Source organism: Chiroxiphia lanceolata, chromosome 21 (genome assembly GCF_009829145.1).
Source record: "Chiroxiphia lanceolata isolate bChiLan1 chromosome 21, bChiLan1.pri, whole genome shotgun sequence".
NCBI lineage: Eukaryota > Metazoa > Chordata > Aves > Passeriformes > Pipridae > Chiroxiphia > Chiroxiphia lanceolata.
The window spans coordinates 5,226,033-5,239,766 of NC_045657.1; the positions used below are offsets into that span (position 1 = coordinate 5,226,033).

Consider the following 13,734-nt stretch of genomic DNA (forward strand, 5'->3'; position numbering starts at 1 on the left):
GCCTGTCCTGGGTTCACTTCTATTCAGTATTTTCAGTAATTGCCTGGGTAATGGAATAGAGAACTTGCTTATTAAATCTGCACAAGACACTAAGAGCTGCATATTGGAGAACAGGACTAGAATGCAGAAACATTCTGGCAAATCAAAGTGATAGTCTGAAAAACATGGGAGGATGCAGCAAGACAGCTACAAAGTTTACTCTTCAGAAACAATCAACTTTGTAATTACAGAATCAGGAGTAAGTATCCATTCAAGGAAGAGCCAAAGATTACCATGGACTACAAACACAAATGAGCATCTAATATGCTGCAGCAATGCAGCAGCAGACATACTGGGATATATATAAAGAGGTGTTTTGCCCATATATGACACTGAAGGAGTCCTAACACTTGACTCACAGCTAGGAAGATCCCACCTGGCACACAGCCTAGATTTCAGCACTGCACTCCAACACCATCACAAACCCACTGCACACCAAGGTGATGACAGAAGCGAGGAGATGTTAGGGCTATGAGGGAATGATCCACTTCCCACATTTATGAGACAAACAGCTACATACTGAAACTGCAGCCAGCTTCAGGTCAAGCCACGTCCTTTGTTACCAGAGAGGCCTTTTGCTGTGTCCTGCACAATAACAGCAAAGAACTGGGAGAGATTTCAGTGTGGACTCTCCAACAGCAAAGGCTAAAGCCAATCTCAAGAGCACTGTTCTTGCCTCGTGACAAGTGCATGAAGTAGCTGTGAGTCCTTCTTTTCTCAGATTGCCAATTCCTCTCCCTCTCAAAAATCAGTCCAGCCAACATGTTTTAGTGCCCAATAAAATAAGGGTAGCAGCACTAAGACCAAGCACACTGCAATCCCCATTATTGTCCTCAGAGCAGTCTCAGCACTTCAGTTCTGACTTGCAATATGGCAGGGAAATATCCCTCACCTACTCCCTCTTGAACTGCACTTCCAGCCCACAGATTAGCAGCAGTTAAAATGCAACAAATCCTTCTCACTAAACCATCTCTCTCCAGAGAGCATTTTTGTGCCTGTCAGGCATTTACAAATGAGTCACAAAGGTTGTTCCCCAAACACTCCATTGTACAGTGCTGCAGAAATTTCATGTGTTTTATTCTTCTCCTGCCTTGCATCCAAGGTATCAAGGAATGGCTAAACATCCAGAAGTGTCTCCAGCCCTCCACACTGGTGCATCTCAGCTGTCTTGTCTCCTGTTTGTTTTGTTTTATAGTCCAACAAGAAGCACTGCAACACCGGCAGCAGCCAGCCCTTACAAGCTATTGCAAACTGGGGTGAAAACTGATCAGCCATGGAACAAAAAAGCTGATCTCTGCAAGGGAAAGATGTGCTAGGTGAAGAAAATCACTGCTAATGGAGAGCATCATGAATCAGTCTGCCATGAAGCACAACCTGAGAGAAAGCAGAGAAAGGCAACCAACCAGGACGTCAAGTCTCAGCACAGAATTGGCTGCCTCATGATGCTGTGAGAAACTCCAGATCCCAAGGCAGCTCAGTGTTACCACAACAGTTCACTGTGTTGAGGCTGTTTCGGGTGTTAAGGAAAAGCAAAGTCTCCTCACGCTGAGTAAGATGGATTTACAGACTTGAGAACAAAACCATTAATGGTTTCTTCTCCTGCAGTTCCTCCTCCAGTGGAAATATCTTAACCCCCTGTCTTTGTATGAACATTCTCAACCAAGATCTGTAGAAGAGCATTTTGGTACCCAAATCTAAAGCAAACTTAATGAGCTAATGAAATAAAAAAATAATAAAAAAACCCCCAACACCAAAACTCCTTCCCCCCCCCCTTCTTCTCCCCCATCTCATCTACTGTACTGTTTATATTTTTGTGTTCGTGCCCCAGAAATGGCATTAGGACTGGAAGCCTGACAGCCCTTTCTGCCAAGTGTGGCTGCACCTTTTCAAGCAGGGAACTTTAATCTAACCAACTGTCAGCGACGAGCCCACATCCTGACAGAACGGGCTCGAGAGGCTGCCCAGCACAGAATACACAGAAAGGCTCTTTGCTCATGATGAATAGCTACTGACCCTGCTTGAAAAAGAACAGACTGGTTCTAAGCTCAGGTCTAGCCACACTCTCCTCCCCACCAGGACAACTTCAATTGAGCCTGGAGTAACTGAAGGGAAGGTCCTGTAATGTCTGTGGATTCTTTCTCCAATACAGAGGTGTGTTAGCTGGAAAGACTTATTACAAGTCACCTCTGCTATTCTTGATTTATATTTTATTCTTGAGAGTTACAAGAACTTACAGAGAGAGGAGTTGTGCCTTATGTTGCTTCTGTCACAGACACCTAATCTGTGGATTTTTCTTGATAGATTGCAGATTTCCAGTGTCCTTAACAGTATTTACATTTATTGCAAGATCAAGCTTTGTATAGTTTGCACTGCATGAAAACAGACACAAGCTAGAGAGCTGCTCTTAAAATGTTCTTTTTTTCTGCTGGAAGAAAAGCAGGCCTGGAAAACAGGCTTGACCTCACAGCTTTCCTCTCTGCTGGCTCATAGAAATGTTGAGTCTGAAGAAATGGAATGCTTCTGTTTTAGTTGATTTTAACAAAAAATCTCTGGGAGAGGAAAATAACCATAAAACCTGGCAATAAGACATAGCAGAGCACCATGAAGTCTGCAGGCTTTTACCTTCTGTCATAGCCTCTGAAGACAAGTGGGTATTTATCACATAAAAGGCAAAACACTCATGCAATGGTTAGTCAGGACACTGTCAGGCACTTAGTCACCTGCTCAAATAATCTGTGATTTTCCCCTGCTCCCCCCAGAAGCAACACTTAATATTTATAAATGCAAAAATAGGACTAGCAAGACCCAAGTCAACAAGAAATTTAATACACTTTCAGTGCAGTGTTTCACCTGTCACAGAATGTGTATAAACTCTGCTTCTCAAATAAGTGCAAACTTAACCTCCCCTGATAGAGGTGGGGAAGGCAGAACCAGACACAGATTATACCCTGCCAAGTGCCCAAATGGAGTAAAACTTCTGGTGAATCAGATGAGAAAAATTCAAGCAAGGCTAAAGGGAACAACCCACAAGGCACAACAATGGAAACTCAAGGCAAAGAGCAAACCCCCTTACTAGGAAAAGGTTCACAAGGAATTCTGATCCTTGAGTTTCTAGTAACTCTATTTCACTGAATCAGTTCATTAAAATTTCTCCAGCTTATTTCTGTCAGATTCTCCTAAATTTAGCAACTTCTCCAATTGATTGAAATCACTGTATTTGAAAGGTGTCCTATTATTAGTCCTAAAAAAAAAAAAACCCACAAGCAAAAATTCATTAAGCACATAATGCAAAGTTGAAATTCACTCCAACAGGCAACAAATTAAAAAGCCCATTTTGGTACAATCACAAATCCTGCCACATCTTCCAGTTCAGACAGTGCCTTCCTGATGTCAATGTTTATTTACCAGCTGCCAAACTGAAATCAGTTTCTTAGATAACCATTTTAACACCTATAAGTGACAGTGATTTTAAGGTCACTACCCACTAGTTGGATTCCACTTGAAAAAAATGACAGATTTTCTAGATCCAAAGCAAAAATAGCTAAGCATTAAAAAAAGATCTTTGTTACTAGCGATATTTCTGAGAAGTTCAACTCCTTAGATTACATTTGAGGCTGGATTCTATGATTCAAACCTCCTTGTAGCAATTTCCCAGTAAGATCCATTTCTTTCTGAGCTAAACTAGGAGAGCGAACACATTCTGACTTTTTTTTTTGCTTCTGTATTAAAAATTGGAGAGTTCATTTATTTCACCCAAGATCAGGTAAAGGAGATTTACCAAATTGGAAAAACTCTTAGGAATAGGCTTGTGAGCCTGTACATGAATTGCAATTATGCATGAAATATATAACTACTAAAGGATTAGGTTGGCTCTGCTCCTATTAAGGCAGCAGAGTCTGTGCAGTTATAGCTGTACCCAACACTCCTGGCAGGCTGAATTTCTTAGGGCAGTTTCTGTCATAAATTCAGAAATGCCACTCATTTTCTAAGTCCTCAGAAAATCACTGCAAAGCAAATGACAGGGACTTAGGCTGAGCCCTACTTTATCATTTCTCCAGACTTGCTCAGGTCCTGAAGCATTTGTGGTGCCTCACAGTTTAGCAGCAAGGAACAGAACAGGGAAAAGTATCAGCAAAAATCCATCTCCTTGGCTCAGTGTTGCTTTAGATAAATTTTTGCAAAGCTACAGGCTGAATGCCAAGGCACCATGGTCATTTATGTTGTGCAGACTGGCAGGTCATTTTTGTTGTTGGTTTGGTTGTGGGTTTTTTTGTTTAAACATGAAGCATTAATGACAACCTGCAAGGCTCGTTCCTGTTCAGTGACATAAATTCAACTCAGAAGCTTTATTACTTGATATTTTCATGGGCATCTTTTTGCCCCATGAAAAGCTTTACCAGCTTATTCCCCACTACTGCAATAGCCAGGTCAGAGGCTCCTATGCATAAATACAAATCTCTTTACACACACCAAACAGACACCTCATCTTTAAGAATGTGGGCAGACACTAATCTTTTTCAGAGAAGGATTTAGAGAGATTAAAGTAAACTGGTTTTAAACTTTACTTTTCTCAAATCAAGTGAAGAGGTAAAAAAAAAGGAAGGGAAGGGGGTTCTTACACAGCTTCCATCTCCAGGTCATCCTCATCATCTTGAGAAAGCTGTAGATAAGGGTTGTCTGACGCTGGACGGAACTTGTACCCAGTGAGGACAAAGAACACGAGTGTGGCCATTTCATCCAGCAGCTGCAAGGGAAAACACAAGACTGAAGTTCAGCCCTGTAATGCTTCGTGGTCACACAACATTTCTCCTCATTCATAATAAGGTTCAAGGTTTAATGGCCAAGGAGCCTGTGCCATAGCAGAAATAAAGCAATCCCTGCCCTGTTATCATTAATCCCAGGCTAAAGGCTGTCAAGCCCTTTGTTCTTTCAGCTTTCCCTGTCACTTTAAATACAGTTACAGTTCTATCCATCAATCCAGAGCTTTCAAAGAACTATGGCAAGACCTGGCTTTTAAATGAGGGGGGGGAAAATCATCCCTAAGTTATTTGGTATTTTCAACAGTTAATGTATTCCAAGGACTCCCTGCACAGTTACTTGGATTATATGTTAAGAAACCAAGTATTTAAAAGCCACTAGGCAATAAAGCCTGTAGATGGAAGAGCAAAAGCCTAATTCTCTGGCTCCCTGGGGCCTCAATTACACAGGGCAAACCTGACAAATTTTTTTTTCTCCTTTGTATGTTCTTGATTAATTTCCTTCAGACATCTTTAAATTGAAAGACTAAAAAAAATCAATAATGCAATTACTTTCAGACATCTCATGTATAATCCAGCAGGCTCACTGGACAAACATAAGACTAAAAATATATTCCTTCACCTTAAGCATAACATTGATAAAAATCAGGAGGAGACAGGGTGCAGCACTGTGCTTTGAGATGTTCTACTATAACATGAGGACCAATTTATGGATTTTTTTTGGTGCAGTTATATTTAAAGAATAATAGAGAAAAAAAAGCCAAGGAATGGATGTATTTTCCCTTGCTGGCAAATACCTGGTACAGCCATTTCCACTGGAATGGAACAGCAATCTTTATGAGAATGGCAATGATCCGTGTGAAGTAAATGTAACACACAATCTGGGAAGGAAAAGAAGAAAGCGTGAGGAGAACAATAGCACCGTCCTTACAGAACCTTTTTTTTTTTCCCAGAGAAAGAGCTCAAGCAATTCCCAAACAACTCCTTATGTCAGACTGGCCTTATTATGCTCCTTGATAAACATGGAAGATATAGGCTGAGGGCTCTACTGCTTGTTCAACATCCAAGTAACTCCAGCTGTTGGTAACACACTCACGTTACAGCAGGAAATGCTTTAAGTATTACGATTTTATAGAACTTGAAGAATCACGACTGTAATTTATCACTCTTACCACTTATAAGAGCCTGAAATGAGGCTGTTGGAAATCATTAAGAAGCCTGTGTTCTCCTGGGAGATATACCCATGGCTCCCACTGACTTCATCACAAACTGCACACATGCATCTCAAGGCACCATTTGGTCCCAAGTTTAATTTTTAGCAAGTTTACAGTATGTTATTCAAGCCCATCAATTCAACTGGCAGCTCAAGCTGTCTCCAGAGGAAATCAGGAAGCATTACAAATAGCTGGAATCAATTTAAAGATAGACAGAAGGATGCAACCATTAGGAAAAAAAGGGAAGTTGCTTTTAGGATTGTAAGCCAGTTGACCAAGATGCCAAAGCACAGAGCTAGGAGCACCTCCACCACATCTACCAGCTGTGGTAGCTTCCAACAAGTATTCCATTTAAGGGTTTGAACAGCTTCCAAGTGCTCTGCATGCCTGTGTACAGGTGTTTTACTTACCATAACATAGTAATGTCTGAAGAGCTTCAGCTTTGCTAGGTTAATGGCAGCTATCAAGAGAACACAGAAGTCCATCAGAAAATTGTTAAAATGAGACAATTAATTTTTATGCTTGTCTGGAGGGTAGGCAAGTGGTCAAAACCAGGACTCAATTAATCCCAGACTAGAAGGGTTTGTCTCACACCCCACTGGGCACTCCAAGGAGTGCCAGACTGGAGTGTCCATACACTGGACAACTGTCAGGCTGGGGTGAATTCTCTCTTAAAAAGGGAACTCAGATTGCTTTTACACTAATTTTTATCTCTGCAATATAGAGCCTTCCTCTACCTGTGTACAGCCAAGTAGATACAGTCACCTCACTCCTGCCAGAAGGGCCACACCACCTGACACCACCTCCTAGAAAATTCCTGTCTTTTCTGGAGTCCTTGCTGACCTGAGCAACTTTGGGGTAATCACAGCTCTGGGAACCACTGCATCTCCTTGAACTGCAGCACAGGCATTTTAACATCTAAGCAGGATGTTTGTGGCTCTGTCACAGCTTACAAGTGAAACGGGAAATCATCCTAAACACTTATTAAACGCATGTGTTTCAGTCACAAGCCGCACAAGCCAAGGCCCCGGGCGAACCTCCGTGTGTTGGACAGATCCCATCAGCTGCAGGAGCACAGCAGACACTCATGTGAACGAGCTGAGGTCAACAACAGATGGAACAGCTGTCAACTCTGGTTTGAGAGTCAGGTTTTATACGTGCAGTAGGATTACCAACACAGACTCCTGATGCTTTTGTGACAACATGAGAGGCAAAGAGTCCAAGATATGTTGACAGCGTACAGAGGTGCAGCTTATAGCCAATGATACAAGCTGCCAGTTAAAAAATGTTGCCACATATTTACTGATAGTCCCTCCAAGCCCTCATAATGTATTTATCAGATGTGGAAGTGCAATACACTGTGCTTAAGTTCACCTGCACCTCCTCACAGAATTCACCCCCAGCACAGAGTTACAAAAGGCTGCATATATTTGCACATAAGGTCTTCCAGGCTCACAAGAGAGCAAAATACAGTATTACACATGAGGAAGAGAAGGGCTAATAGCTCCGAAAGAAATGTTTCACTTCCTGTGACAAAAACAAAGCAGCTTTTCTTAAAGAAAGGCAACATCAAATGCACTGCTCAAAATAAACTCCTGTAGCTTCCCACTGCAGCAACTACAATGAAGTCAGGCAACATTCTGTTATAAAGCTAATGTGTACAATCTAGAGATCAAGAGTGCCTTTCCAGCTTATATTTAGTGTTCCATGAGAACCACTGAAAGCTACGGACAGCCTGAGACAAACACAAACCCTCCTCCAGCAGAAACACTCCAAGAGCAGCACTTGACTAACACAAGGCATGATGACCTGATGTTAAAAGCTTTTCCCAACAGAGCTGGTGAAAGATTAAAATGTGTAAATATGCATTAAATCACGAAGCAGGGAAGCAGTATTGTCCTATTTAAAGGAGAGCTGCATTAAGTGTGACCATGAAGATCTTGTGATTTCCCCCACACCGGTTTGCACACAGAAGGATCTATTTTGAACTCAACGCATCCAACTTCAGGAACTGCCACCAACTGGTGCACTGGCAGACCATGAGAATTATCAGGCTTTGTAGTTTAAGGAACACCAACTCAACAGCTGTGATTCAAACTGCCAGTCCATCAGAGCTTTACAGTCAACAACAGCGAGCTGGGGAGTCATTTCTGTTGGATTCATGCAGCGCAGAGGATGAAAGGACAGCAAAGACAAAGATCTGGCTGCCAACTGAAGTGTCACAGTGCCACCTCTCCCAGCTCGAGATCTCACCTACTCATCATGTTAATCAATACCAAGGAGTCATAAGCTGGTATATCCACCCATCCAGAATGACTGAGTATAGGAAAGAAGGGTGAAGGAAGGAAAAAAGGCAACCACCACCAAGCAGAAAGGCAAAAAAGTCACCTGTGGGAGCTGGCTTGCTGATTTATTAGAACCAGGTGCTCTCTTCTAGCTGCCTCAACAGCAGAAATACTTCTCTCCACGATCAGATACTCAAGTCAGTATTAATGCATGTCTACAAAATTCTTCCCTTTTTTTTTAAAACAACTCAAAAGTTACAGGACACACTGTTCTGGAGAAAATCTCAAATCATCATTGCTTGGCATCAGCAGCCTATGAATTGCTTCTTCACAGGCTGAACGTGCTCCAAGCAGTCATATTTGAGTCTTGCTGTCCTGGACACCTAAAGAATTCTGTTCACCTCAGCCTGGCAGCCTGGGCACTGACAGCAGCACTTGCAGGGAGTGAGGCTTGGCCAGCAGCTGTCACAACTTGAATCACTTGCAGCCCCAACCTGTAAAGCTGTGATAACACAGCAGCAGACACAGCAGGTAGCAAAGGTTGGGTAAATTTATGTTTCAAGTATGATAACCATTGTGCAAAGAACAGTACTTAACTGCAGAGAAGGGAAAAAAATAAAATTAAAAAGACTTTCTACCCAAGGTGTTACAAATTAATTCATACCGGAGTTCCATCTCTTTCATAGAGTAATTAAAAAGATGAAAGCCATCCTTCCAAGAAAGACTTATAACATCTATACCTTGCTTCCCTCAGTTTTCCCTCTCTATCACCATTTACTTTAACAGCTTGTGTCTGCAATAGCCTGATCTGCATCGACCAAAACACAGCACACCCCAGTATTTTGATAAGCAGTCTCTTTTTCAGGTTGCCCCGTGCTAATTTCCAATGCTGACACTGCCTGTAAGATGGAAAAAGGAAAGTTGGACCATCCACTGCAGCCCTGCACATCATAGCTTTTTGATGAATACATCTGACCCTTTCAGAATACATATGTACTAACAATCCCAGGACTGCAGCTGAGGGCACAGGGAGCTCAAGCCCAGACAATACAGTACAAAAGGCAAACCATAATGCAGCAAGAGAACACACTCAAGTACAGCTGAGAATATCTCTACAATGCTTTGCTTGCCCTGCTCACTCTGGTGCATTTGAGATGTGATCTGGGCCATTATCGAATTGCAAATGGAAGTTTTCTATTCTCCCCAGTGGTGCAGCACACATGTAGATCCAGACCTCAAAAAAGCAAGCCTGAGAAGTGTGGTTCTACAGTCTCTAGAGCACTCTGCTTAAAAGCACTCCTGAAAGAGGAGGTCAGATAGACACAGCAACACCCAGTGTCACGCATGAGAAGGTGGCACAGATTGGTTCATCTCGAATATCCTGGAATACATCAGCCATTTGGCACAAAAGGTCTCCACCAGGGTCAGATGAAAGCCCAAAGTACAGGATAAGCAATCTATCTCTAACATGCAGTTACTACATCAACCCTGGACAGCACCTGGAAGTGGTGCTGAGCTGAGCCAAGCAGAGGCTGCTCTGCACCACGCAGGACCAGGCTCTTTGTTCACAGCACTTTCATGGCACAGCAGCAGGAGGACACTGAATACTGCAAGTGGGTTTTCCTGCCGTGGGGGCAAGCACAAGAGCACCAATCATTATTTGCCCACTGCACAGAACACAGGGAATGATGCCTGGGAGCTACACACTGCCATCTATTTCCCCTAATTCTGCTGCCAACCGTGACATGCTGCAGTGCCCCAGGAAAACAGCAAACCATGATTTGACTGTGCCGTGTCACATTCTCCTCACACAGTCACACACAGAGGCACCAGCAGAACAAACTGCAGCAATGTCTTCAACCCCCACTCCTCCCTCAAACAACAGATGACACGATGACTAGAGTGGGTTATGAGACTTAAGAGGTCCAGTGACCAAGAACTTGGCATTTCAAACAAAATAATATATAAATAATATATATACTCCCTCTCTTTTCTCATGATGCCTGTAAACAAGGTGGTGGCAGTTGAGCAGCTTTGCAGCCTGAAGGATTCTAGGTCAGTTTGCAAGGCTGATTTCCTTAAATCTACATGTCTGCAAAGACATTTGCAATGCAGATCTAGAAATGGACAGAGAGCACAGGCTCCCATCTGAAGGAAGATATAGTGACAGATCAAAGAGGTGTAGCTGAGCACTTGCTTAAGTCTGAAGGTGGCGATTTTTAAAGGGGAGGAAAAAAAGCTTCTAAAAATGGGATGTTTACACCCACTGCTGTGCAAGATAAGAAGCCTGTGTAGGTCAGACTTACTGCTTTAAAGATCACCTTCAAGGGAAAAAAGCAAACAACCAAGCAGCTCAAACTGAGCTGTATCACTCTGCCATGTCTACTCTTCACTATCAATACACAGCATCTGTATATGTAAGGTCTCCCTGGATAATGATGACTTTAGACCCATTCTTCTAGCTTTTGTACCTTAGAATAACTTAAAATAAAAATAATCTGGTTTAAATGACTATCAGCTAGTAACTCCAAATCACTGCCACTTATAACAAGCCTTTTTATTAATTGTAAATTGCTAAAACAAAGGCCTATGGCAAGCACAGCCCTGAGACTAAAGGTCTGGTAAATCCAACCAGCCTTCTGATTCATTCTGAGTCCAGTCACATCACAGTCATGGCTGCACTTGACCCATGGCAGTGCTCTCTAATAAACAAGGGGAAAAGCAGCTGGAAGAAAACAAGACAAACAGTCAGGAAACACCACCAAGATACCAAGCCATAAAGTCCTGGAGTTGTTAGTTCTAATAGATGCAAGGAAGCAAAAATAATTTCCCTTAGGTCTCTCTCACTGGCAAGAAGGTCACCAGAAGACTCAATGCCAGGAAAAACAACTAGTGAATGTATAGTATGTAATTCCCCAATACACCTAATAAGTTAAGGAAGCTACAGGGAAAACAGCCTTTGACTAGACAATAAATCCCAGCAGGAAACAGCCAGTCCAACAAGGACTGTTTGCACAAGATCCAGTTCTAACCACAGGACAGGCAGTGCAGCACTTAAACTGCATGAGAGGATCCAGTAATTTTTACTACTTCAGGAGAAAACTACCTTCAACAGCAAGAAAAAAAAATGCTGGTGATTTGAGAGCTTGTGCTGGTTCTATTCTTCATATGAGAAGCTGAGATACTGAGCAGCACCTCTGCAGAACAGGGCCTCCAAGGGAAGCCTCCAGAGTAAAGAGCATTTGGTTCTAGTAAAGACTATTCATTGATAAGCCTAGCATGAATGATTTTACATTTTACAGTGCAACCAAATCACTTTTGGTTTTCTCAACAAGACACACTAACAGCATGACATCATTAGGTCACATTCTGCTTCTGGCATCACATTGCCATCCACTTGCTCCCCGTGGGCTCCTATCAACAGCCTGTAAATAGTCAAAACAGATTGTGTTTCACAAGTGATTCCCAGCACTGTGGCTCTCCTGGCCACAATCTGCTGTCAGCCTATGCAATGTTTCCCCTGAAAATATTTTCCTTAGATATTGTTTTATTATTAGTGTAGCATAACACAGTTGCTAAGTCCCTCTCAGCACACAGTCACTGAACTCGCAGGATCTGCACAACCAGATGGCAACACCAGTAGGTAAAGCTGGTGACAGCAGTAGGTGATCCACAAGCAACATCCACGATTTAAAAAGCATCATTACCCATGGAGAACAACACAATACAGAGGACTAAAACAGCCCTTAAGGGCTACTGTGCATAGCACTGACTGACTGTAAAGAGACAGTCATTTCCTCTCAAATTAAGGTTTTCTTTTACACACCACAGTGCATCCTTCAGAACTGCTTGGGTTTACTCAGATCTGGGTTCCACCGGTTACAAAGGACAGTGGACAGGTCCAGTCTTGACGCCGAACATCTTTGCTGTTGGTCACCTCTCCTTCACTCAGGATACTTGAAGTTAAGTAAACTCCATAGCACCACCTTGTGATAAGAACCAAGGTAGGCACGGGGAGATCACCTGGGGCCACACAGATCTGGAATTGGTGTCTTGGTTACATGCACTAACTGCCGTGTGCTCAGTGCCAGGACAGTCAGACCCATTGCCACCCAGGGAAGAACCAGGCCTGACATATGTGAAGTCCTCTGTTCAGAAGAGACTGCTTCAAGGAATATTTAAATTTTAGCACTTTTTAACAGTAAGAGCATAAATACTCCAGAACATATGCTCAGTGCACAACATATAACAAATTCATCAGCGAATGTCACTGGACCCAAGTGAACACACTGATAATAAATCTACCAAGAGCATTCATGTTACATTATTAAAACTGACCTTTTTTTACATTTGTTTCTATTAGAAATTAATAATTTTCCACCTTTAAGTTTGGAGGGGGGTTTTTTGTGTGTGTAGAGGGTTGTTATTGGTGGGGTTTTTTTTTAAACAGCTCAGAACATGAAAAAAACCCCAAATTCATTTTAAGTATGGCTTCAATTTAACAGATGGCAAAAAAAAAAAAAAGCCTAATCTGTGGTCTGAACAGAGCTGAGTTCAGTACCCAGCCTTATACTTCACCTACAGAGATAACCAGCAGTGAAATGCAAGAGTGGCAGTGAAAGCCAAGGAAATGGCTGGAAGAAGTATCCAGACCTGGGAATACATGTCCAGAAAGAAAAGAGTTAAAGGACAAAACTGGTGCCAACAAATGACCTTCCACAAAAGAAGCTTCCAAGAAGAATAAGTCACCAAATGACAGAAGATTGAAATGGCTGCCTGCTTCCAAGGAAATCAGAGTATACTCCATAGCTTGTATCTGAGGAACTAATTCAGAAGTGAGCAGATAAGGCAGGAAAAGCATACACTGCAGCAGCTGTACTTGGGCTGGCCTTCCATCCATCACCTCATTTTCACTGCTACAATAAACATCACTCCACTTCCCACTAGCAGCCCTTGGAGCTGCTGTACAAACATGGACAAGTCAAGAACTGTGCTACACTGAGTGCCAAGTTAGGTTTTGTTTCATAATGAGGTTTGTTTCCCTCTATTCTGCCAGGAACAGAGTTCTGCAGAGATTGAAATAAGGGGGTCTAGTTAGACTAATAGTCAGCAGTTCTGGAATTCATTTCTAGTTCTGCTCCTGAACATTCAAGTGAGAAAAAAAATGGCAAATCTGTCAAGATGATTTGCTCTAGATGTCATGTTTAGCTCAAGCACAGAGCTGTGCAGGCAGCAGAGAAGGAGTTACACATAGCAGCTCTGATAGTCAAAGCAATACATGAAAAAGGTCATTTTCCAAAAGCTACTCCCATGAGCCCACTGAGGAAAAGCAGAGTGACACTAAAATAGTGTAGATTTATAGTTTTAGTTTACATATTTTAAATTAGCATCACATGTTTGAAATTCTGGCATTATGACATGAGGCATAAAAAAAAAGAT

The 13,734-nt window shown here is 42.3% G+C and overlaps 1 protein-coding gene across 3 annotated transcripts in view; it reads right to left on the reverse strand.

The window, feature by feature from the left end:
* Positions 1–13,734, reverse strand: part of GPR107 (G protein-coupled receptor 107) — a 37,663-nt gene that overhangs the window by 7,111 nt on the left and 16,818 nt on the right. For 2 of the 3 annotated variants that reach the window (XM_032708298.1, XM_032708299.1), the window contains exons 15-17: positions 6,421–6,470; positions 5,594–5,677; positions 4,659–4,783 (exon numbers count right to left, since the gene is read on the reverse strand). In XM_032708298.1, coding sequence (XP_032564189.1) covers positions 4,659–4,783; positions 5,594–5,677; positions 6,421–6,470 — 259 coding nt within the window. Of the gene's footprint in view, positions 1–4,658; positions 4,784–5,593; positions 5,678–6,420; positions 6,471–10,844; positions 11,021–13,734 lie in introns of those variants that run through there. The other variant, XM_032708300.1, reaches the window with a different exon arrangement.